Source organism: Athene cunicularia (genome assembly GCF_003259725.1).
Source record: "Athene cunicularia isolate RWA chromosome 15 unlocalized genomic scaffold, athCun1 chr15_part1, whole genome shotgun sequence".
NCBI classification, from domain to species: Eukaryota; Metazoa; Chordata; class Aves; order Strigiformes; family Strigidae; genus Athene; species Athene cunicularia.
The window spans coordinates 4577077-4603594 of record NW_020799121.1 but is presented as its reverse complement, the minus strand read 5'-3'; the positions used below and the strand labels follow the sequence as shown (position 1 = coordinate 4603594).

The 26518-nt window shown below is 40.1% G+C and overlaps 1 protein-coding gene across 2 annotated transcripts in view; it reads right to left on the bottom strand.

Moving 5' to 3' along the window:
- SFI1 (SFI1 centrin binding protein) overlaps window positions 1–26196 on the bottom strand; it is a 31776-nt gene extending 5580 nt beyond the window's left edge. The window contains exons 1-25 of one of the 2 annotated variants that reach the window (XM_026860113.1): window positions 25776–26196; window positions 23658–23837; window positions 22537–22608; window positions 20196–20303; window positions 19801–19895; window positions 18118–18235; window positions 17736–17838; window positions 16221–16377; window positions 15320–15481; window positions 14805–14875; window positions 13496–13588; window positions 13045–13142; window positions 9237–9318; window positions 8175–8353; window positions 7836–7917; window positions 7004–7090; window positions 6498–6574; window positions 5738–5840; window positions 5140–5236; window positions 4332–4492; window positions 3827–3901; window positions 3464–3538; window positions 2912–3088; window positions 1960–2201; window positions 955–1053 (exon numbers count right to left, since the gene is read on the bottom strand). In XM_026860113.1, coding sequence (XP_026715914.1) covers window positions 955–1053; window positions 1960–2201; window positions 2912–3088; window positions 3464–3538; window positions 3827–3901; window positions 4332–4492; window positions 5140–5236; window positions 5738–5840; window positions 6498–6574; window positions 7004–7090; window positions 7836–7917; window positions 8175–8353; window positions 9237–9318; window positions 13045–13142; window positions 13496–13588; window positions 14805–14875; window positions 15320–15481; window positions 16221–16377; window positions 17736–17838; window positions 18118–18235; window positions 19801–19895; window positions 20196–20303; window positions 22537–22608; window positions 23658–23837; window positions 25776–25795 — 2813 coding nt within the window. In that variant the 5' untranslated portion in view covers window positions 25796–26196. The remainder of the gene's footprint in view (window positions 1–954; window positions 1054–1959; window positions 2202–2911; window positions 3089–3463; window positions 3539–3826; window positions 3902–4331; window positions 4493–5139; window positions 5237–5737; window positions 5841–6497; window positions 6575–7003; window positions 7091–7835; window positions 7918–8174; window positions 8354–9236; window positions 9319–13044; window positions 13143–13495; window positions 13589–14804; window positions 14876–15319; window positions 15482–16220; window positions 16378–17735; window positions 17839–18117; window positions 18236–19800; window positions 19896–20195; window positions 20304–22536; window positions 22609–23657; window positions 23838–25775) is intronic. The other variant, XM_026860114.1, reaches the window with a different exon arrangement.
- Between the last annotated feature and the right edge of the window lie 322 nt (window positions 26197–26518).

Below are 26518 nucleotides of genomic sequence, written 5' to 3'. Positions count from 1 at the left end.
ACACACATAAAAAAAAAAAAAAAAAAAAAAGGCAGCAAAAGCAGTTAACATTTCCATTACTCCTACCTGCCCTGCTCCAAATCCTCCTCATTAATTCAGGCTGAAACAATTTCTTTAGAGCGGTGAATTCAACCCATTAACAAAACCCTGCCTTATTTTGGTTTGGGGACAAAAGAAAGAGGGGAGCAGAAGCAGCAATCTCAGACATGTTTTGACAGGAAACTGATAGATACTTCCCTCCTCTAAAGCTAATTACAGAACAGTTTCACCAAAAATGTACATCTGCTTAAAAGCAATTTCAGCTTCTACAGCAAGAGCAGTTTCAGCTCCCTCACTTTCAGGGCCAAGACGTGATACCATAACCAAAACAAGTGAAACCACTGCTTAGTTGAACAATTTCAGTAGCACAGACCTTTCAGGGGAAAGTAAAAATAGAGCAACAAAGCTGATTTAGTCAAGACAGAGAAATATTCAGTTCTGGCTCTGCATTACTGGAATCATTAATGATTCCCCAGTAGATCAGTTAAATCCAGACCCAAACCTGTTGTGAAGCAAGTATGACCTGTGAGCCAAAAAGAATCCTGCACAACACAAAATTCCGAGTTTACATGGCAAGACTAACAGAAAAGGAAACTTTACTTGTTAACTAAGCTCACTGATTTTTTAAATAAGTGATGTGCCTTATCTTTCCCTCAAAATCTCTCACTAATGAAACAAAGGCCTTGGTTGCTATTTAATGAACTTGAAAGTTCCATTACTCTTGTCTGCTTCATATAAGAAACCTAAAGATTTTAAGGTCACTATGGCCTTTTGGTAGTATAAAGCACTGCACAGTTCTGTAACTACTGGATCTTCTGTATTGTGAAGGTAAGGGGATTGGAGAGGATAAGCATAGCATAAGGCCCACTGTAAGTCACCCTCTTTTTCTTTACTTTTAAAAACAGATTTTTCTACCTAGTAAAAGGAGGTCCCAGCAGTTCCTTGCTCTCTAAATTAGATTCCAGAAGGAAGTCAGGCCTCCATGGTGGTAACCTTGCTCGTCGAATAGCACTTCTGAAAAGAACAAACAGAACCAATAATGCCCCGTATTTGTGATTTTTTTAAATCAGCATTTAAATTTTAGCTGGCATTGCAGCTAAAGAAAGTCCTATTCCATCACTCATCCTTGCATGCAGTAATAACTTTTAAAGATTAAATTTCAACCTGAATTACTATTGCAATCTGGTTCGCCATATGAATGATTATGCCAACATGAGGAGTGGTGGAAGGGACTGAGCCGAACAAGGCAGAACTACTACTTCTGGCAGCACATACTAGCTTAAAGAAACGTGAACCGATCACCTCATTTCTGTGTAAGGCTCCTGTCCTGGACTGAGAAGCTTCATGGAAGATTATTCCTTGCAATTTCCCCATGAGCAGTAAGAATTTTTTAAGGAATAGCTTCCCCAGGGGAAAGAAAAGGGGAAGAGAAAGTTCAGTTTCTACACAGCCAGAATCTTGATGGTTATCATTTCATCAGACCTTCGACATAACTTCAGTGACAGCTCTAGGTCACTTGGGCAAGATGGTAAAAGTCCCATCACGTACATCTTCCAAATGTTTCCCTGTGTAACTTTTCCTATGACAAATGTGCCACGAATTCATAATTGTATATTGAGAAATGCATAGTAGAAAGTATATAGCTGAGCTGATTCTACCTGTCACTGATATGAAGTATAAAGTCCCAAATTCTTTCATTATTTGTGGGCTGATGTATGCATTATGCAGCAGCTCTTATGTAACACTGCAACGCCAGCTGTATGATGCAGGGTCAGAGACTTAGAGAAATTGCATTGAACTAACAGTTATCAGTGTGAAAACTTGGAAATACAAAAATGAGAGACACCCCAACAGACTACATGTATGCAAAGCTACATACATGCCAGAGAAATGCAGGAGGGACTAGAACTGTACACTCACAGATCACTGAGAATTGAGTCCCCATCAGCAAGGTGAAATGGTAGATGACTGCATTTTGAAGGCTGTGGCTCTTCCTCTGCTGAATGTCCTCTTGTCTCAGGGCTAACACCAGGTCTTCTAGATGTCACTTGTTTCTTCAGAAGTGGCAGAAAAGAACAAGGCTTATTAAATTTCTTGGAAAGAGCCTTCTGCTTCCACAGCATGGCACAACGATACACTGACTGGTGAAGGTTGTAGGCTGCCTGCCAACACAAATAGAGCATCTGATGGCTGAGAGTAGGAAGCAGCAGCATGCCACCCAGGGAGAACACCACCACAGAAAGAACTGAGATGTCTGATAACATCACAGCCATACCAGCTCTCTAAGCTAAATTAGCAGGTCCACTGCAGTAACATTTGGGTAAAGAGCTGGGTAGTTCTAGAGTAAAGCAGGCTACACATTAGCAAATGAACAACTAGTGTCTTGAAAACCTGAAGAGCTGGGAAAGCTGCCCAGGAGCAGGAAGAGAGCAATCAATATAGACATCCCTATCTTCCTTTCTACACATGGGGCTGGGCTGATACTCGAAGGCAGAAGTGACAGAAGCCCACATTTGAAGGTGTAAGTGGTGCTAAAGCTAAAATGGAATTAGATGCAGCCTCTAATGCTTCATTCTAGTACAGAATTCAGAGACCAGACCCTAGCCACATGCAAAGGCTTCGTGCAGCAATGCTGTTTATGGCAAGAATTGGACAGTTTTGACATGGCTTCATTAAGAAAGGTTCCCAATTAAGTAAATCTGAAGTGCTCAAGTCTCAGCTGAATGAAAGGTGTTCTGCTTTGAACCACAGGCCAACGTGTATGTCAGATCCAAACAAGAGCGCCAAGATACATACACAGACACAAACACACACACAGTAAATCAGAGCAGACCAGTCCTGGGTGTATCTGGGCAATCACTGTCTCCTTCAGCTTCAGCTGGTGCTGGGCTTGGAGCTGTCCCTGCAACTGTTTCATGCCAGCAGCGTATCTCGAGACCCGGGTTACACCTTCTCTCAGAAGAGCAGTGTGGTAAACTCCTGTGGCTTTTTCAGTGAGATCTTTCTTCTGCTGTTGCCCTTTGGCAAATCTGAGCCAAGCATCAAATACCTACAACATGACCAGCAGATAGCTGCGAGTGTTACAAAGACCAGTCCCGGGCCAGGGACTCCCCCTGCAGACAGGAACACTTTCCCTTCCACTGGATAGTAACAGGCAGAGCTACAGCAACAGCAGGACACTACCCCAAGGACAAAGGGTCACGGATTTAAGACAGCTGAGGCTGGATGGGGAAAAACCCGTGCAAATTTTTTAATCGGATAAGAGGATTTAGGGACAGTTTTCCAGCATCCTAGAATAACATATATCACCCCAAAGATTAAAGGAAACAGATATTCAACATGCACTCTGCTGACTGCAGTTAAATCTGCATATGACCTGCACATCTGCAAATCCACTCATTTGCCCTAACCCCTCCACCCTTACCTTTCTCTGCAATGAATTAGACCAGTGCCACAAGGCTTGCACTGTCTTCTGCTTTTCCCACCATTGCTGCACCAGCTATCAGGGAAAAAAATTGCACATCACACAGGTTAGGACTTTACACATCCCACACCAGAAGCACTAGCTAGGCTAGAGCATCAACCAAACAGAACGTGCTGGTGGAGCCATAGCAGAATAACCTGCTCGGTTCACACAGTTTGCATGTCTTGCACCAACAGAACCAAAAATCCAGAAAAAGTTTAAATAATTTTTTTTTTTGTCCTAATGGGTAAATGGCACATGAAGGAGAAAAAGGGATAAGGATCAGCAAGGAGATAGATACCTACCCAGAGGACAATTCCTTACCCGTGTCTTCCAGCAAGAGAAGGAAGCAGAGCAAAGTCTATGAGTCATTAGCTGATCTGCCTGTCTCTGTAGTAGCTGTTGAGGCAATCAAAACAGTGAGTCACTTGCAGACAAACCCCACTTATCTGAGCCAAATGCTACTAGAACAGAACAAGTACCAAACAGCCTTTATCACCCTCCCTTTGTTCTGTTGAGGCCACCCTCAATATTTAAGTGCCCTACAGTGTAACCCCATTTGCAAATATCTATGTGCCCAGGCAAGGACTTCATTAACAGCCAATGATCCCACACATGGCAAGCCCAGCTTATCTGTTAAAGTCTATTAGTTCTATCAAAACTTCTTCAGGCAAGACACAGGCACGTTCCTTCCTCCTCAACGCACCAGGCTGTCTTGCTCCTCCTCAGCCAAGACTACCATTCCCTTCACCAGGGGACATGGCCTGCTCCTCCACACCTGTAACCTCCCCCCGGCTCGCTGGCTGGGGAGGCTGCAGATCCTTCTCACCGTTTTCCCAAGGCATCGCTGATGATATTTCTTCCATTTCACCAGGTACTTCTGGAGTAGGTGCTGCTGATGGTGCTGTACTGCCCTGTGCTGCTGAGCCCTCAGCATCAGAGACTCCCTAGTTAATTCCTTCCAGTGAAGAAACAGGGTCTGTAAACGTACTGGTAGGAGAAGATAAATTAATTCACATACCAAAAAGAGACTATTAATGTCAGAGAGTCTCAGGTGATCAGCTGTTTTAGTAATACTTAACACACTGACAATACTCAGTACTAGGCAAGATTGTGAAACACTTCAGGTAATGGACAGTGAGCTGTGACTTGCGAGCCTTCCCTGCTGCACTGGCGTTCTTTATGAAATAATTTTCCCTCTGTACTTCAGCGTTCTTGTCAAGAACATGGCTAGTACCATAAAAATGTGTGCAGAGTTTGAGGGCCTTTTTATATTATTTACTGGACAAAGATTGAAGCAGTAATTGGTAAGATTACTTGCACTGCCCTCAAAACAGAGACATCTGAGCTTCTCAAAATTAGCAACGGGAAATTCCTTTGAGGAAGGAAGTGTTAGCATCCCTTATATAGACAGGGAAACAATAGAGAAACAAAAAAGTCATACAAGCAGCCTTCAACAGATCACTGGAGTCTCAAGTCATCCCCCATTCTATGAGGACATCCTTTGTAGGCTTAATAGACCATCCAGTCATTTCACCTGTCAGATGACAAAAGACTGCCCTACTAAGCCATGTCTTTCGAAGGATCATACACAGATAACTCAGTCTTCTGAGAGTTTAATATCTCCACCAGCTCACCTATATCCAAATATTTTCTGGCCTCCATCACAGCTGTCACCTTCTGCTTACGGCAATACACTCGTAGTTTGGCAGCGTGGCTCCACTGCAGCAACACCTAAAGATACAATGCAAACAAGAGACAGGATACAGACTGGCACTGCAATGGTCTTTGGAAGGGGAAACGATGTACTCCACAATGCTGACACCATAACCACCTCCACCTCACTTTTCACATAAGGCTCAACAAGACGTTGCAGATTTCCTACAAATTAAATACAGCAGTGTTTCAGAGGGATCCCCTGGCTTTTTTCAAGGCATTGTTCTTTTCTGCTTCTCTGTCTGCTCCTGCCTCCACCAGGTAATGTTACTATGCTCTATCATACTACTGGTTTACCCTTCTTTCTAGGAAAAGGGAGAAAGGAAGAGAAAAAAACATGAGCTCACTCATGGACAAGTTTCAGAGATACCTGTAAAAATAAGATGGGACTCCAACATTTTAGACCTCTCTCAGTAGTGGCTCTTAGATTAAGTTTTTGGTCCTTGTAAGTGCATTATCCAACCCCTGCCTTAACCAGCATCTGCACTTAGACCTTGGTATCTGCTATACAGAACCTACCTTTGACAGGATTGCTCTCCTGTAATGCTCATCTGCCCGAATAGCTGCCTCATCTTCATGTATAAGAGCAAGGGCATTTTCTCTCCATGTACACAGAAGCTGTCTGAAGGTAAAATATACAGAAAATTAAAAATCAAACAAAAACCATTAAGAATTATTCTCACTTGTTCACTTGGCACTTTCCCACTCACAGGGGAACCAAAACCAGCTGCCTTTATAAACTGAGTCTTTAAAACCAGCTTCTGCCCTTTCAGCTCTCTGCTGAAGAGAAGGCAGTGGAAAAACAGAACACACCCATAAGTCTAGCATCTTAAGCTGAGTCAGTTAGGCTCTGCAAGTAACTCAAGCTGTACAGCATTAAAACAAATGAGATTGTATTGGTTGCTTTAGTTTTAACTAAGTTATGCTATCTTCAGCTATTCTCCTCACTATAATGTAAGACAGCCTCTACATCTTCCAGGCTGCTTTAATATCATAGCAGTCAGAATCCATGCACTGCAGAGAATGATACAGTTTGCTGTCTGCTGTCTCTCATGGGATTAAACAGAGACCAAAAAAAACATTCAAGCAAAACAGATGGCAATCCAGGAAGATGTGGACTTCTTCTAACTAGATGACCTGCAAAGAAACAGCAGTGCACAGCAAAGTCAATTCCCAGCAGTGAACACTCAAAAATTTACAAAGGTGGCAGTGAAACAGAGTAATTTGACTGTGGTGTAGTCATTTCTGTCTCATGCTGCATAGGGAAACACTGGCTTACCGCAGCAGTAGTCTGGTGCGCTGTTTCTCCTTTTCAGCTACTTGGTATAGAATGCACTGTACGTTAAGTTGGTAACTCTGCAAGAAAAGCACAGAGAGGTAAAATTTCCCTCAACTGCCAATATCTCTGAGAAGAGAAGACACCTGGATCCTCTCAGTAACAGCTTAGGAGAGCAGTAGCAGCAGTAGAGTACAGGGAAAAAAAAAATCAGGTTACAAGCCCCAGAAATCAAATGCTGCATCTCCAAGATGAACAGTCTTTATTACATGCTAACTAAGGCTAGCTATTGTCTACCCTTCACCAAAGCCACAAGATTACATTGGTTCTTTTGCTCCAAAAAGCAGTGCTAGAGCTTATATAACCGTATCTACAATAGCCTCCATTGTACCTTGCATGCTTGGTGTGTAAGTGCCTAGAGTGAAACAGTGTGACAGCTCTTCTGTGCTCACCGAAACACTTAAGCACACACACAGAAGTCCCTCAAAATAAAGGACATTCCCTCCTACCTTCCAGGCTGCCAAGGTCTTGCCCAGTAATGTGTGCCGATAGTGCATGTCTGCTTGCACCAGCTTCCTCCATTTCTCACGCTGATGGAAAAAAAAAAAAAAAAAAAAAAGATATGTACACACGATGGAGGGAAAACAGAGAGCGGCAGAGAGCAGAGGAAAAAGGATTGTTCCCAGTCTCGGGGGAAACATCAATCCTTTATCTTGCTGTAATAAGTTTTCACTCGAATAGGTGCTGCATTCTGCTATTCCTCCAAAAGGCCTATTTGAGGTGCTTTTTTTCCTGCCCTTTTTAGGAATCCTCTTGAAAACTGATGCAATCACTCAAGTTAAAGGTTCTGGACCAACAGACTAGCGTCAAATCTAAAATTTCTCATAGATTCTTGAGACACGCTGCAAGGCACATTTGGTACATCACATCATGGTAAGGAAAAGGCCCAGCAAAGAAGTGAAGGGTCACCTGGCAGGGTCTGCTATGACTTGTGCATGACCACAGACCATACACCATGGCCTTGCTGCAAACTTCTAATCTAAGTGAAGCACTGAGAAGGACATACACAGTACCAGCTAGGGACAATTTTATCATGTTAACTCTGGTTACTTTCCCAGGTAAATCTCCTAGACTCACTAAAAGTGAACAAGAAGTCAAAGAACTTTCTCTCCTCCACACACAATTCCTGTTCCGCCCACACTGAACTGGTTTTATCCTGGAAAGGGAGGAGAGCTTAGGAACGACTACTGTTTAAAATAAACAATTTAATTTCTAGCCATATGGATAAAAGCAATCCGAATGTAACAAAAAGGATTCAAGCTCTTCCCCATCTGTTAACTCTCTCACCTCTCTCCACTTGTTCCAAGTCCACTGCAGACACTTTGAACAGTGAAATCTTAAGGCTTGCATCTCCTTGAGCCTCCTATAAGAAAAATAATTTAACTATTTCTCCTATAATGCAATCCATGTTACTGAACCCCTCTAGCACAGACTTGAGTCCACACTTGCTATTTTCAGTAAGTCATTTACTGAAAGACTAGCAAATTTACTGAAAAACTAGCAAATTCCAAAGCACACATAAGGAGTCAGAATCATTGTGAATTAAATGCTGCTTTGTTAAAAGTAGGCCACCGCACGGCCAATCCAAATAATTCTCCCTTTTTAAAAAAAGCTTCTTACTCTGTTTTTCTCTCCTGAGTCTTTTGCTTCCACAGACAGAAAGTCTTTAGCAGGAGCAGGTTACTGTAGTGATCTCTTGCACGAACCAAGCCCTCTTGCTCCTCCAAACGTGCAGCTGTTCTTCTACGCCAGAAGCACCAGAAGCAACTCAATAGTTGCCTTTCAAAATGAAGTACAGCCTGTAATGGAAAGATGGTGGCAATGTATTCATGACACAGGCCAGTTACAAACAACAGGAGGCAATTCCTTAAAGATGACATGCACAGAACTGTCCAATGTTTGTTTTCCTCCTCTCACACTGAACAGCAAAACCCACATCAAAGTCCCTTTGCTGTGAGTTTATGTGAACATGTTCTACAGGTACCTATATGCATGCAGATGGGGAAACTGTTACCAGAAAACAGCAGGCTAAAGAAAGGAAAAATACAAGCTGATAAGCAGCCTGTGAGAGGAGAGACTCCCAAGAACTGATAAACTCCAGAAACCAGTCCTGTTGGATTTGCAAGAACTGATAATCAGAGAACACCAAGAATCAGCCATATCTGCACAAGGCCACTCACACACACTACCATCAACTACGAGTTGTATAACTCGGACCACATAAAAGGCAGCAGTGGCAGCTATATATAAAGCCTACAGGATTATACATACATCTTAAGAAATTAAGGACCCCTTAAGGGACTTTATGGACACGTACTCAGAAGCAACTAGTTTGGCAGTATAACACAGCACTTCTTAAATAGGCTGGGGTTGACTCTTTGCTACTATTATTGTTTCAACCAGGTTGAACAGAGTGTGAGAGAGCACACTCTGTAGGTTAATTAAGTGTGACTAATTATCCTCTAATAATAACAGCTTGATTCTATTATTAATAAACACAACTTTAAAAGGTGATTAGTAAATATAGGTTGTAATCCGTTTTCCCTGACTTAATCTCCCACAAGGAAAAAGGGAATTTATAACATCCAAGTCCATCTCATGCTAACTCATGTTCACAGACAGTGACTAAGAAATCATCCACTCTATTTCCTAAGCAAGGCCAGGTGAAAGAGTTACATTTACCCTCTTTTCTTCCATTCTGTATTCTTGCTGCTTCCAGGCATGCAGCAACCACACATCAAATACCTGTCTCATCAACACCCTCCTGCAAGAAAAAAAAGGAGAATGTCAGCACAGAATTCCTTCAGAAGAGACATTGATTTTATGAATGTCAAAAGACCAATCAACCTACAACTTAACTTAAACAGTTACTTGATTTTTCAAATCATGCAAGCCTTCTTTGGAAATCAGGCAGCTCTATGTTCTCATTATTCTCTGGGTTAAAAACCAAACAATTTATCCCCTGAAATCTTACCCAGAATACATGAGACAAGATTAATGAATTTTCTGAAGTTATCAGAACTCCCTGCTTTCACTCAGATGATTCAAAAGATTATTCTGACATCTGACCAATTAATTTTATTCCTAAAACACAAAGATATATATAACAATCTTTTACTACTTCTCCACTGTAAATACACCCCACTCCTCCCTTGGAAACATTTTTAAAATCTTACTCTTATTTAAAAAGAAAACAAACAAACATTGTACTATAATAAAGAGCAGCATGGGCTAATCTCAACACTGAAGGGATTCTACCAATGCTGCCTTTTATGAACAAGGTCAGGTTAGTTGCCCTCATTATCACAGCTTCTTTTTCTCTAGATGAAGATAATACTTGCTAGTCTGCCTTCTCCATAGGGATACACAAGAATCATTATCAAATAGTATCCCAACGATGCAATTAATATGTGTTTGTGATTGAGCACTATACATCTCTCTCACAGAATAAGCATATGGTAGAAGCATCTTAGCCCAGAAGTCTGAGCTACACCCCAGTGGAAACAGCACGCAGTTCAAACTACATCGGTTACTTTCAGACCTCAGTCATGTGGGCGTACTAATTAGATTGTCAGCCAGTCTCAGCCCTTCTCTAGTCTAAAGAGGCCTAAAAGATATTTTGGATTCTTACCAGGTAATTTTTGGTAGGTAGCTGTGACAGCTCATTACAATTTTATAGGTTGGTAAACAACATGAGTTAAGTAAGTCTTCCTGGAGGGTACTGGTAGTTGCCAGCAAGAATGTCTTTGATCTGTAGCCAGTCACAAGCCTCAGCTGATGGCTCTTCTGGGGTATCTCCTAGGTCTGATCATCAGACACAGCAACCGAGTTGTGAAACAGCACGTATTTGCATCAGAGACCAACAGGGAAGCTGAGTCCTGACAAGCTCCCATGGAAGTTTTACTTAGGTCCAGTTGGAAAGCAGCCCTGGACCTCTGAACAAAGAACACACTTATAATTTGTTCTTTTGTGTTCAGGAAATGGGACTTCATTTATACTCTTTCTAAAGAGAAAAGGTTGCACACAAAAACATTCCTGACCCATGAAATCAAGGTATGACTACAGAATCAATGAGAGCTTTCGAACCATCTGTTCATCTCTTCCCTGGTGAGAGGCATAAGTTACACTGCAGCAGTTGCATGCTGCAACTCCTTTTCACTGAGCTTAACCTCCTGAGTCTCTGAGCCTTTTCTCTGTCTCCAGAGGATAAGCTGATGTACCACAGCTGCACTCTCACACCAGTCAGGAAAACTCTTAATTGCTTGCAGAAATGCAGCTGCCCTCATTACTCAGACTGCCCTCCAAACCTATTTGTGAATCTCCCAAAGAGCAAGCCAATATCCAAGGCAAAACAGGCTTTCTGCAGCTTGCTTTTCAACTGTGAAGCCAGGCTTCTGATGACAGAAAGGCGTCAATCTAGAACACAGGCTGTGACCATCCTCTGCCAATGAGAGGTGCAAGGTCCCAAGTCTACTAGGAAAGAAGATTCAATGTCAAAAACCACTTTTCTCTCTCAACTTACACAGAAAAAAAGTGTCCCAGGAGGGAACTTATTGTAAAAGCATATTTCCAAGCATACCCTTTCCCAACAAAGGCACTTTTTTTGGGGGGGCGGGGGGGAGTGTTAGTATTTAATACAGAAAATGAGGTTTTAACAGCATCATAAACCATAGCTCTACCTGAAGAGACAGCACTAAATCCATGGGTAAGAATACAAGCCCAGACAAGGCCTTTAAGGCACCTCTAGAAACACACACTCTTTTTTTTTCCCCTCTCAATCAATATTCCCTGTCTCTGATTTGAACAGTGAACAAGTACACACTCTTGTAACTTTTGTGCATGTCTATGCCTCCATAATATGACAGTAGAAGTAGATAGTAAGATATATCATTACTCTGAGACAAAAGCTAGTAGTTGAATTGTAAAGGGTGATGAGAACCCATACCATCCATTTAATTTAACAGAAAGCAGAAATGCCAAGCACCCCTAGAGAAGAAAGATTCCCAGTAATTTCACTCAATGGCACACCGCAAGCTTAAATTAGGACAACTCCAGAAGTTGTAAAGGATTTATTTTGGTGTGACTGCACTTGTGAAAATAACCAGTATCATCATTTTGAGTCCAGGTTCTTTTCTTATGAGTTCCACACTGGTCTTGGAGCCAAAAATAAAGCTTATAGGCACATCTTCTTTGTTTCACACTGAATCCAACTGCACATACTGCAACTGACTGTAAGATAGGTAACCAGAGTACTATTCTTATTTCTTCAGTGACATCTGAGCAAAAACAAAGTGACCCTGATAGCAATCCATCAGGCAATTTGAGACATTTGTGCAATAATTATGCCCTGAAAAAAACCCCAAGAATCAACTCTAACTCAGTACCAAGGATATCAGTCACTCTTGTAGTATTAGCCTCTCTTAATCAAGAAAAATTTAATACTTAAAGCAAACTCTGCTGGGAGGACTAAAAGAAATGAGATAGAAATTGTATTGAGTGGAAGATACTGGTTAGACAACAAGGTAGTTCTCTGAGCTGTAGTAAAATATCTTTTCCAATGCAAGCTGTGCTAAACTGATAAAGAATATCACTCAAACTTGCATGGCAGAATGAAGCTTCCCTTCCTTCCCTTATTACCCTGTACCTATTTTGAAACAAGCAATGTTATGTGGCTCATTGCACTAATATACTAACATGGTGACACCTCAACAGTTTTCATTTGTTTGAGAGCAGCACCATAACACTGTGGTTGAAGTGTTTCCAATTTCAACTCCAGCTCCAGGATCTGAGCACTGTAGAGTACAGCATGCTGTACTGAGCAGCACAGACCTGTTTTGTAGAGGTCTCATTCTCCCCTGCTAAGTTTCACTCAGAAATCAAGAAAGTTTTAAGGCAACAAAGTTTGCACATTCTGCAATTTTAGAACCAACTGAAAGCGGCATTAAGCACCAATAAACAGAGGAAGTATGAGAATCAAATATATACCTTTCCAACTTTGTCATAACAAAAATGTACTCCCCACCAAACTCCACAAGTCAAATTTAAAAGCCTTCTGGCTGCTTTGTTAATGTTGATTTATTCCTAGGACTAAATAAATTTAGCTTCTAAAAAAAAGCTTTACCTTCACTCTTAGAGTACCTCCAACAGCAGAGGTAGCATACATGAGCCATCAACTCCCCTCACTCCTCCCCAAAGTAAAGTGGCAGCAAGCGTTTTGAGCTTTGTCCGTGCTCATGCTGCAACCTACTGCTCTTACTAGTAAAACCTCCAGCTCTTAAATCTAAACAAGCCTCAGAGCTAGGCTTAATCAATCACCCTCTCACATTTCACAGCGACACAGGAAATGCAAATTGTCCATTATTCATAGAAAATACAAGAGCAATTGGCATCAGGATGATCATGCCCCCAAAGGTATTACCAGATTTAAAAGTTAACCAAAGGCCCACAAATCCCACATTGTACAAATTCATATTAATATTTCTCTGTGTACCTATAATGGGCATGAGCCATTAATGTTAAGGCCTGCTGCTGTTCTTCCTCCTTCTCTTCCAAACGGGACTTCCAACAGTTCCAGAACTTCTGCATCACCTGAAACAAAACAACAAAGACATGAAAAAAACATAAATATCAAGGGAGGAGAAGAATTCAAACAAATAAATTATTAAATCCCCTACTGGAATTGCAGGCTGCAATGGTTCCCTCCTTCGCTGTTTCATATACCAAACTTGTTTTATAACCTCCTATGAATTTTTCTGGTAGAAGTCACCATAAATATAGAAAAACAGGAAAATAAATAACATATCTAAGACTGACAGCTGATTACCACAGTAGATTTTTTTATGGCTATTAGTATTTAGGAAAAAAAAAAAAAGTATTTTGTAGGTGAAAGCGGACAGCTCAAGCAAAACTAACACAAGAACAAAGAAAGAAGTTAAACTCACTGTAACTTGATGCTGACGGTATGCCAAATTTTTTCTCATTTGCTGAAGACGAGTGTTCATGACATTCTGACAGAGGCCTTTAAACCCAAGTTTCTGTAACAAGAAATGTACACAACTTTCATGTAATCCAAATCAGCAAGCACTGATGTTTAAAACTGGCCGCTCCTTACAATCTATGTTTGATGCTACTCCTTGCAATAGCTGAGATTTATAAACTTGTCATCAAATCCATGCATCAATTTCCTCTCACAAATTGTCAGTTCTCCAACTAAACTAAAATTTCCTTCCACCTTCCCAGGGTTTTGCTGCAAGACATCTAACTCCTTACTCAGCTATCAACACCACTACCCAAATCTTTCCCAATCTATCTCCTCCTTCAGCTCAAGACCTGTAACTTACTCCTTATCGAAACCAGAAAAGATCCTCTTTCCTTTTAGGTGTCCTCTGCACAAGTTCTTTTGGTCTACAATCCCACAATATCCTGATTCAGCAATTAATGTGGTAATTAGCATTATGCCTTAAATAGCATCCTGCCATTTTATTGCCATTAATGTTTTCAATCTATGATCCAAACACGTTTATTGCCATTGCTCTGATGATCGGTACTGATCTACACTTAAAAATAATTCAGTTCCAAAAATGCTGGAGCCTTGCTTGTGCTCACCTTTCAGATAGCCTCCAAGAATTTATCCTTTTTTAAAAAAAACAGAATAAAACAAAAATACACTTAACTACCTGCATATGCAATTTGGACTCATGTGAAAAAGTATATATGCATTACTACAGAGGGGAAAAAATAATTCTTGTAGCAAAACAGTGTAAGCAGACAGAAACATTTAGGGTAGAAGAAAATTGGTGAGAAGAAGAAAAAAAATCAATGGGAAAATGCAATCTCATGCTGAGATGGCCAAGGAACATGGTAGCTCAATACCATCCAGATTAATCTGCTACTTCACCAGTTTCCCAACTGGAAGAATAACTATTTTGGAGAGAAACACCGTTTCCCCATTTGGATTCAACTGGCAGACTTCAGAACAGTTGGAATTTAGAAACCTGATGCCCGATCCCAACTCACCATGGCAGAAAATGGTGCATCCCACACTTAACACCCACACACCCCTGTTAGTACTAAAGGACACTGCCAGTCAGAAGTATCTGAATTCTCTCCACAGCCTCTGCCACTGACAGCGCTCAGGTGGAGCCGCCGCAGGTGCAGATCCTGGTGGTAGTAGCAAGTATTCAAACGAGAGCTATGAAGGCCGAAGTGGAGCAGGGTTCCATGTGAACAGCAGTTGAACAGCGCTCTTACCAACAGATGATACTTGTAGTGTTTTTCAGCCAGCCCACACTGTCGAGTCTCTTCCACACACAGTACAACATCTGTCACTGAGTTAAAGTATCTTCTACACAGAAACAACTATCCTGATACATACACAACCTTCTCCCACAGAGGGGCACTAGACCTCCATCTAAATGTGCTTCAATATTTGAATTTCCATCACTGCTACCTGTGCAAGTTTTGATTATAGTCAAGTTTTTAGATTTTGCTGGCTTATCACAATACACTTCCAATTTACTGTTAAGTAAGGAGCTCCTCCCAATCTTAAATTATCTTCTTAAGGCTCTTAGCTGTCAACAGGCTAACATACTGTAATTACAACAGTTTTATTAATTGTTAGTATGGCCTTATATACATCTTTCTAATGATAGCATGCTTGTTGTCACCCACGCTACTGCACAACATTACTGCTTATTAACCAGATCTTCCCCCCACGGGGATGTTTTTAACCTGTCCCTGCTAGGGACTAAATACAGGTTGGATACAATGCTTCCAGTGTGCAAAGACTCTCCATAAGGCAATCCTTGTTGCTAGTTCTTCAATATCCTTTCTGTGAGCATGCATTCTTCTCCTGCACTTCCATGACAGCCGCCAATCAGAGAAATATTGCTGGACTAATCTGCTTTGGTGATGCTCTTGGGCCAGCTCTAGAAAACAAACACACAGATTACTCATGACTTGCTCCATCCTGGGCTCATTTGTATCAGATGAGGCCATCACATGAAGTGACAGAAGCTCTAACACTGAAAAAATGGAAGTAAGAATTCACAGTAACACTCAGCTGTGGAGTACATTCTTACTGATCACAAAGGCAGATTTAAAGCAGTAACATACTGTACTGACTTAAGGAGAGGAAGTTAAGACAATGCATCACTTGTTCAACATACACAAGCCTGTTTACATTTCAGCATACTCCTATGACTGGTTCCCAGATATCCAAGCTGGATTCTTTTCCACTACCACCTACCAAGGGGCAACTCACACAAGTGTCTGAACTAATTCCAGTGACTTCAAGGGAAAAAACAAAACAACTGGTGTAATAATCTTTACCATCCTGTATGAGTTGTGATTTGTCTGATTATCAAGAAAATCCACATACAGAGTGATTGATGTCCTTCTCACAGATATCTCAGAATATAATACGCAATGTGCAAGTTTTTGTCAGGGGAACTGTAAAGCATTTTCTTTTACATCACATGGAAAGCAGATGAACTTCCCAACAGTTCATATATAACTTTAGTTATCCAGTCCTGCAGCAGTGTACAGTCCGAGTTGCATCTTATCATCTGTTGAGCAAGCAGAAACATTACAGGATCTCCTAGAATAGAAAAAAATATCATTGTGCCCTAAAGCAAAGGGGCTGAGCCCTGTTCTGTCCTAACTCACCATTCTGAAGTTTCTTTGCTCTGTGGAGGTTTAAATATCCCAGCCATGCTTCCATGCATCTCTTCAACACCCAGTGCTGATGGTGAGTTACTGCCCTAGTCTCCTTCTGCTTGTCGTTCTGGCTGTATAAATACAGCTCTCGCCACTGCAACCAAGCCTGACAGAACAATCGAGGAGGGAGGGCACATTAGGGAAGTAGAACAAAGAAGAGAAGAGGAAGAACACACAGGCAATAGGAAATTCCATGTAAAATCTAAAGGTGAAAGCCATGAGCAATGTGGTTCCTCCCCACAAGGGGCAGGGGGATTGGGAAACAACAAACAAATGCCAAAGGAATGTCAGCATAAAAAAGGTCAATCAACAAAGAATGCCAATATCAACCTTTTGGGTTTTTTTTTATACTTTTGCACTTTTTCCATTGAAAGGCCAAAATAATACTTTTTGGGCTTTCAGAGTATTTTCATATAAAAGAGAAACACATCTTGAGATATGATAAGATTTCCCAAGTCACAAGTTTATCTCCTTAGTAGAATACTGGCCTCAAACAGGCAAGTGTTGACATCTTATAATCAAATGGACAAAAAGCCATAGTTCCAGTGAAAGAAAGCAAGCCATGCTGGTCTCACTTCAGCCAAGATGACCAATTTACTGAAGGAGCTGACAGCCTCTCGAGACCATGAAATGCTGGACTATATTTTCTTATCCCAAAATAAGAGTTAAACATGCTCACAGAAATTCATTAGGACATAAGAAATGTTATCTTACAAAGAGACAAGGTGATGTCAAACAGCTGACCAGTGCAATCTTGCCTCCTAACGGGACAGCAGATTGGACCTCTGTGGAGTTCAGCATTCTAGAGAGCTGGATGCAACTACCCTTCATGCCCTGCTCAAAATGCCACACCTGCAAACTCATGCACCTGTTTTCTTCCACCTCTTATTTACCACCTGTGGCTAGTTTCTCTGGTGGAGAGAACTCTGATACTTTCATTATCATCAAGCATTGTAAAAGACAGTAATATTTGCTTTGGACAGTCTTCTTCCTAGCAAATATAAGCCATAGATCCTGTTTGCTTTGTCTAGATTTATTGTATAGAAATTCTTCTTATAAAAAATTGTTTTGACCTTCATAGAATATCTCAAGTTGGAAGGGACCCACAAGGATCACCGAGCCCAACTCCTTGCTCCTCACAGGACTGCGTAAAACTAAACCACATGACTAAGAGCATCATCCAAATGCTCCTTGAACTCTGCCAGGCTTAGTGCTGTAACCACTTCCCAGGTGGAACATGATCACCCTCTCAGTGAAGAACCTTTTCCTAATGTTCAATCTGAACTTTCCCTGATGCAGCTTTATTCCATTTCCTCATTTTCTAGTATATTCTTCCATCATAAGTACTGCAATTTGCAAAGCAAATGAGTATAAGGCCTACTTTTTATTAATCTGCAACATTAATCACACATGTGTGCAACTCAAACATTCAAAATTGTAGTAGCTGAAGCTCCCGGGACTTACTCGAGATTGCAGGCTCTGGGCCCAATGCTGCAGAGCCAAAATATTCATTTTATGTCCAGTACAGATCTGGTAGTGTTGTCTTTTCCACACTGCCCACGATATGCTGTCAAAAAAATGTTACAGACATGCTCAAACACAGGTTCCATAGTTTGCTGCAAGAAATCACCTTCCTCTCACTGGACAAAGGTATGAACAACAATCTTTAAATTCAAGTCTATGGGCATACCAGAAGAATTCAGAGACAGACAAGCAGACACACCAAAAGGGGAGGGGGGGCGGGGGGAATATAAAATATATAAAACATAACAAATTCACTTCACAAAAAGTGTAACAGAACACAGGTAGAGACCGTGGCCTTATGCTCAGAGCCTCTCTGCCTCACCGCAAACAGCTTCTTTCCCTGAATGCCAGTGCCACAGAGTGCATCACACGTTTCGTCCTTTTAACATCAACATAAACCAGCCAGTGCTGCCAGGTCCTGAGCAATCTTTGCTTCTTTGCTGTGCACAACAACAACAAAAAAAATGACAGCATCTTAAATTCATGCAAGAATCTGGCATTTTTTCACCACTCTATAACAGCACTTGTCCCCGACCTCCTGTCCCCTCGCAACCCGCAGTGACACCTCGTGGGAAACCCTGAAACAACATCCACCAGAGCCGCGGGTGCGACCGACCACCCTGGCTGAGGGTGTCACACGGGCAAGAATCTCTGAAACGCTGACAGCATCATGCCACTTGTTCAGAGCAGCGTGAATTATCAGACAATGGCATTGCTTTGTCTTCAGTGCTTACAGGGTATATAATTGTATAACAACATTCAGCGTAACAACCTTATTGGGTAAGAATTACAGGATTTTCTTTGGTTTGTTTAAAAAAAAGTTCATCAGGTTCATCAGTAGCTTTTCAAGAGTTACTCTCTATGACAAGCAGAGAAATCAACCAGAAACAAGCCAAGTTTATTTAGCAGGCTGGTCATACTGCTAAAAACAGAAGTGGTGTCACAAATTCCAGTTTACCACTTTATGCAGTGCACTGCACTTTTTCCTCACAACAGTCTGGCTTGTCAGAACTGACATTACTGAAGTTATTTGAAAAAACATCATTGATTTTATGCCACTTCACACTTATACTAAAAAAAACACCACAAGTTTTTTTATTTCCTTGTGATCTGGTGAATCAAATATTGTTATCTTAAAACAGGTCACCTTTCTATCTTTTCCACCAAGTAACACACAGCTGCTTCTGTAAGTACGCTGCCTCAGTAAGAAAGGAAATCAGGACAGCCTATCAGTTTGTTTCCAAAGGTGCAAATCCATATAACATTCTGAGGCTACATTCATATGCAAGAGGACCAGTTAACTTATTTTGCAAATCAGCACAGAACAAAACCACAGTATCATCTTCAAAAGAGGGTCATCCTCTCCTTCAGGGAAAGGGCTACTCCCCGAAACAAAAAAAAGTTGCAACCAAGGTAGGCAACTTCATCAGCAGGACAAAATCATGTCAGAACAAAGAATCTACACTATAAGACATGGGGCACTTTAAAAGCTTGGGCTTCTTTTCAATTGCAAGACACAAGCTGGAAGGAATAGTGAATACTGATAAAATATGTGCAGTTAATACCACAGGGAATTATTATCTAATTTCTGTAGCCACAGATGATAGAGTATTTCAGTAACACAGTTTATCAAAAAATATCTAGACATATTGTGATAAATTTAAAAAAACCCACACCACAAAAAAAACAAAACACAAAACCAAAAACCAAACCAAATCACCCCCCCTCAAAACAAACAATGAAATCCAGAGCAGATGGAGAGGCCCTTAAGCTTATTCACTGGCATCCCTAAATAACTATATAGCTACACAAGTAGTGCATCAGACAGAACCTCCCCGCCAGCTTTAGACACAACCATCTGTACCTAAAAACATTACACTTCCATGAGGTGAGGGAGGTCACTCTGCGAGCATGTACAAGGGACAGAGATTCTGTACATATTTCCCTTAGAAACTTCCATCTCAGTATATTCCCAAATAAAGGTAGTTACCATCACTTCACTCACCATGGGACTCTGCAACATAGTATTTGTTCCTCTTTCCTTGTTGCTGACATACATAGGCTCTCCAAGCCTTGAATATCAAATTATGGAGCGAATGCCTGAAAAATGAAAAACACACCATTCAGTGAAACAGCTTCTGATGTCTAGAAGTAGGATTTTTTTCAAGCTCAGTTGCACTCTAAAGATATATTGGATAGGAAATTTAGTCTTCATCCTAAGACAACAGCAACAAAAAAAGAAAGGGGGAAGAAAAATATGAAAATAAGCAATTGAGACATTGTTCTTGACCTAGAGGTACTGTTGATGTAACTTGCTTATTGGTACTGATAACTCCTTCAGAACCTGAGGAGAATTTCCCATACTGCTGTACACACACCATAGGAAGTCATTTCACAAACCTGTAACGGCTGTCTGCTCCGAGGCTGAGCTCCCTTTCTCTGCAAACAGTCCACGACTCCTTCCACTCTCCAAAAGTTTTTTGAAGAACCTTCTGGTCATAAAAGCATCTAAACAGTTGAAAGATTTGGACATGGGAAACTTCATACAGGTTTCCAGGTGGACCACAAATTAGTCCTAATGAACATTATGCTACCTCTTTTCCAGCCTTGTCTGATTAGCCTAACAGCATCTAACTGCATTTAAAAAACATGACCCTACTGTGACATTTTATTCCAAGACTCTGTAAAGCATGACAAGAAGCAATCAGCTTACTGACTGTAAATACTTCACATTAAATCAAGACAGATGTTAACTGACTTGCCAAGTATCAGAATGCCAGTTGACTTCAGCCCTACAAGTAACTCGCATCTTTTATCCTCAGTTCTGTGTTTTACTCAAACAACCAGCACAGTTGATAGCGATACATGTATTTTCCGTGCTATATTTTTTCTTTGTTATTTTAACACAAAATATTTTATGTATAGAAATACATACAAAAGTTACTTCAGATTTTATAATGCTTTGATATTTCCATTGTTCTTAGAAACAGCATGTTGATCTTAAGTCATCCCAAATTTAAAATCTTCCCAATGAACATTTAAATAGGCTTAAGAACTTCAAATAGTTACACATCATCTATACTGAAAATGAAGCTGTTCATCTGCACGTACCCTCTCCTTCCAACAGATGCTAAGCCATGTACAAAATGGATTCACAAGTCACATTAGATCTTCAAATTCTTCAACCTCAGTAAAACAGTCTCTGCTTTTATACCCAAATTTAATTAACACATACCTAACCAGCTAAGAAGTGAAGCTACATTTCAAATGAATTGTGAAGAACTAAAAATTCAAATATAGGAGGGTCTGCATGAGGGAAATAGGATTTTGATCACCTAACTAAAAATAATGAGTCATAATCTACTACTTCAAGTTTGGTTTGGGGTTTTTTTTAACTTCAAAATATTCTCTCAAACGTTTTTCCATGTGGTCAAGATGACCTGGACAGCAGCCTAAGAACTGGAAATTCTCATCACCTGGAGTACAAATACTTTTAAAAAATTTCTCATCTCTTTGTATTTGTGATAGAGAGAAGGAAAACAGAAGGACCCATGAAAACATACAAGCCAACAAACAAAAAAACTACAAGCTCAGACCACAACCTTTGATCACAGCTATCCCACTAGTTTAATGTAATTGGTCATGTCTATAACAACAACAGGATTAAGTCTAGAATACCTAGAGGTCCCTCAGTGAAACACATATGAATCCTGTCACAAGTTGCAATTCATAACTACCTACCCCAGGCCAAGTTGCTAAGTCATTCCAAGCACTCAAGCAGAAAAGAAAAAAAAAAAAAAAGAAAAATGAGCTATACATTATTTTTTTTACTTGGTGCATTAACAGAACATTGCAAATAAAAGCTATGGAGAACTATAGGGACACTCATGTCTAAAAAGGCAATTAATTATTGTTTATTTTCCTTGCTGAACTTTATAAAATGTGTTTCCACTCATCCTCCTGAAAAAACAAACAAACAAACAAAAATCACTATCCTTAACTTACACCAAAGAAGAGCAAATTCAGTATACGGGATAGCAAGAATGGTAAGGTTCACAGGACAATTTCCGTTTGCCAACTAAGGCAGACACAGTCAGAATATATTTGATCCAGCACAATGAAACTGGATAACTGAGGGCCTGATCTTACTCTGACGGTAACAAATGCAGGTCTTTCCACTGGGAACTGCTTCAGTTCCCAAGGGTGTGGTCAAACAAGAATGAACATGAAAATTAAAGCAAAACAAGAAAGAGTATCAAAGTGTTGATTTTCAGTAGCTGACAGAACACTAACAGAATCAAATCATCTGCCACAGAGATTTCAAAGTCAGACAGATAGAAAGCATATATAGATATACATTAAGAACAATAGTGCAAACAGTAAAATGAACTGAATTTCAGGATCTATCTCTAGTCATAACTTTGAAAAATGATTAATTTAAAGGAGGTCTCACAATCATACCCCATCAGTTATATGCACATACAGTTCAACTTCATCAAGACAACCACAATTCCTATGACTTTTATTAGCAAAGTTTAACCATGATTATTAAAAACAAAGTGGGAGCAAGAAGGGTATTCAATGGAAACCTTCAATTGATCTCAAAAGACATCGAAACAGTTTTTTGGCAGCCAGTACTCTCTTAGCCTAATGGTACAGCACTAATCCATAAAGAAAAAAAAGAGAAAAAGAAAACAAACCCACAAAACACCCCACCATTGGTTTATGTAATTTTATCTACCTGGCTTTGGAAGGGACAACTTGTCCAAATGTCTTTTTTGCCCACAGATCAAAGAATTTCCTTGCTAGATATCTGGAATATAAGGAAAGGTTAGTTGCTTTTGTAGTCTTCCTCTGTTAACTCCCATGCAGCAGTAAAAATAGGCATTTTTATGCTTGTTTCAGCAATAAAACTAAGGGTCTGGTTTTCAGAGATAAATGCATATACAAAATATTTACACCCTGAAATCAGTACCTTTAACAGGACTATTCACCAAGCATAAATAGAGGCCCAAGCATCATTGCAAGACTAATTGGGACATACTTCTTTAGGAAACCTAGGCAGCTGAAATGTCTTCCAAGCAGCCCACTCACACCCAGTGATACTAATGAGCAGGTTGCTGTTTAACTGGGGAGCCTTTCTGTGATTTAGAAGCTGTAACATCACTGTTTCCCTGAAGTCAACCAGCTCTGTCAGACTTGTTGCCAGAATAATTGACTTAATCCAATGTGTACCGCTGCCTGAAACCAGCAGATCCTCCTACCTCCCCCCTGCAGTTTTACTTCTCAGCAAGCTTCTCCTAGCACCAGTTCAACTTGCTAATCTGTGATTGTTATTCTATCACTTTTTTTTTTTTTTTTCAAACGGATTTAAGAGTTAATTGGCACACAGAGAGCCCCAATAAGCACCAATGACATCACAAGGTAATTAATTAAAGCACACAGCCATGACCAGGGCCTCCCTCTTTCAGCAAGTCGGAGCTGCTAGATCAGCTCCACTTGTTCAACAAATACTAGGCTTTTCATCTCTAAACAATTACCATCCCACCTTTGTCAAGATCCCTTCAACAAACGAAACAAGTAAAGAAACACAAGAGGAGGGCAAGACTAAGTCATTAGACCTGGCGGTTCCCTATCAAAACACCGTTAAATAGCCGTTTAAAAATTTTAAATTAAACATCAAAAAAGTATGAAATCTGACTGTGCCTGTCGTCAAGTTACCACAAGACATCTTCAGAACTGTCTGACATGTCTGTGAATAAAAACCCTTGCCTTAGCCCACACTTGTACTACTAAAACCAGACGACTTCAGGTCTGATCCCCCTGCCCCATTCAGTGAGAATTATGTTTTGTACTTATCACCTGATTCGGAATTCTTTTAACCTTCTTCTTTGATGCCAGGTATACCCAACTTGATCCAGATCCTCATGACTTCTATCCTGAAACTGATGTATGGCAGACTGAGGAGCAACAGATTGCCCAGTTGCATGCATCTGATGCCTAGGTAGCTGTCGAGTTTCATGAATCTTCAGAGATTTTGAACTTAAAAGGCAAGAAGAAATATTTTTGGCTGCAATTACATTAACTGCAAAGAAGTGGCATTATTTCAATAAATTAATCTATAACAAAGGTATACAATCACATATAGAAGTTGACGGCTACAAAATGTTAAAACCATTTATTGTCTCCTTATCAGGCATTTTTCACTATCTGGAATTTTAAAGTTGCTTCCTCAAGGCAAGCAGAAAATGCTTCCCCTCCCATGTGTGTGCATGCCATGTGCCTTTACAGAGAAGGTTCTGAACATGGTTTTCTGCCTTTTATTCTCAAACATATCAAGGTATTCCGTCCATTGCTGAAAAACTGCCTTGAGGACTAGGGAACTGAAGTAAGAATTTACTGTTTTATCATGAAATGCACTTACATACACAGTTCTTTTACAAGGAACTCTTTCCTAGTTTTGTTCATATTTTAACTAAATGTGTTTCGTCTTTAAAAAAACTAAAAATCCCTTCCTGTTTTTACACATTCATCATTAAAAAAACAAAATTAGGCATATTTTTCCATCATACAGTTCACTTTCACATGTACTTCTAATCTGAAAAATAACTAGTATGTTTTTATGAGTTTTAAGTATTTTGTATTTCAGTGATTTTCTGAAAACAAGAATGATAAAAAAAATCTAACCAGATAAAACTTGCTGAACCAGTTGTATTGAAGCTTCTTTCCCAAAACAAATACTGCCACCACCCTGAAAATTTGCACAGTAGAACCACAAACACATTCTTGAACTCCCTAACAGACAACAGAAAAGGATAGTCTGAAGTCTGACCCTAATAATCACCTGAATTGAGCTAGGAAAAACATGGCTGTGGCCAGAAAAAATGTTGGTTTCACCAAGTTACTGGAACAATCCATAGTAGTAAGTTTCAGGAGTTCAGCTGAATAACCCCTCACAGTATTAACAACAGATCACTGGGGCAAGGGGGAACAAAAACATTGCACACACACCAAAAACCCCCACCTCATAGGAGGAACTACAGTATTTTGGCTTGTTCCAGCAAGCTGTGAAGAGCTAAAACAAAGCTAATGAAAGAAAAAAAGACATATATTTTGTGAGAGAGATATATATTCTTGTTCTTCTATAAAATATTGTTCGAATGTATTCTGACAGACATGGGGACCATCTGGCAGATGAAAGAATTCTGTTCATGTCAAGATGTGCAGTTAAGGCAACTGTATGCACTTTTGAAGAACAGTTTCAGGCACTTTTAAATTTCTGCAAAACAGCTTTCAGCACAAATTCCTATATATGTCTATTAGGCCCAATCCCCTTTAAAACCATCTAATCTGCTCCAAAGGCAAACCTGGTCTGACCGTAGGCAATGACAATGTAGTCAAAAAATCAAGCTCTGGTAGAACATGTAAAAGTTTTGTATTACAGTCTAAGGCACGTGAATACCTGATGATTTTGCAACATAAGTAATTTTTAATAGATTATTCCTAAATTTGCAACATTTTGCAATATGTGCTACACGTATTCAGTGACAACAGCCCCTGTCTACGAGAATTTGTGGCAAGTAACCACAAAAAAAAAAGGACTCAAAGAAGGATCATGTCTCCCTTGTGAAGTTAGAAAATAAAAGCATGGGAAGAGAAGCGACTAAGACCACAGAATATATCTGTGGTTTGGCCAAGAACTATATCCAAACATAATACTTTCCAGTCAACTACCTCAAGCTCAAGAACATAATTTTTATATTTGAATGTTATGATAATGTAAACACACATAAAGTTGTGTTTCACGATGGGTTTGGGGGTGGTGTGTTTGTTGTTTTGTGTTTTTAAGAGGAACACCTTCTGGTTAATAACCCATGGAATGCTTAAGATGCCATAACTAAAAAATTAAATAAATATATATATATATATATATACATACAGCTGATGTCTTTAACAACGTAGCATCTTATTATTGCTTACCTGCTTCTGGATTTCTCCATTTTGCTACAGTTCCAAGTCTGCAGTAAACAAATGCACTCTCTGCACTGCAGTGTTGTATACTGGCTTTGGACAAAGCATAAATTGATTCCTGTTACTTGTGATGAATCATTAAATGGATCTATGCTAAATACAGTCTGTATCTTAACAATGACAGGAATTCTACTCACTCGATGTGCATGCAAATAGCATAATGCAACTCTAGATGTTTAACATGAAAAGCATGTGTCTGTACACTCAGTCTTGATGACCTGAATGATACTGTGCTGACATAATCTATTAGTAATAAAGCCATAACCATTTGAATCCTAAAACAGCAAGTGTGCCTAGCTATGCTAGGAAGACGCTAAAAAAGGCTACCCCAAATTATTGTTGCCGTATTTAGAAATAATTAATAATCAAGGGTGACAAAATCAGTACTTTTTTTTTTTTTTTAACTCTAGGCTCCTCTCCCTTCACAAGCACACAGAAATGAAGACAATAATGAATTTCATCCAGGGAGAACTTCCATATGCGCTGAACCTTCCACCTGCCCCAGGTCTCAGGGAGAGTAAGACTCTGTGAAAGCATCTGGATTTACAACCAGCAATCTCTAAGTGTGAGATCCAGAGTGGACCCTTCTATAAGCAAGATTTAAGGTAAAAAAAAACCAAAACACAAAAACCCAAACACACAAACAAAAGCCAACCACAAAGTTGTGCTAAAGCTGGTTAGGGGCTGGGCTC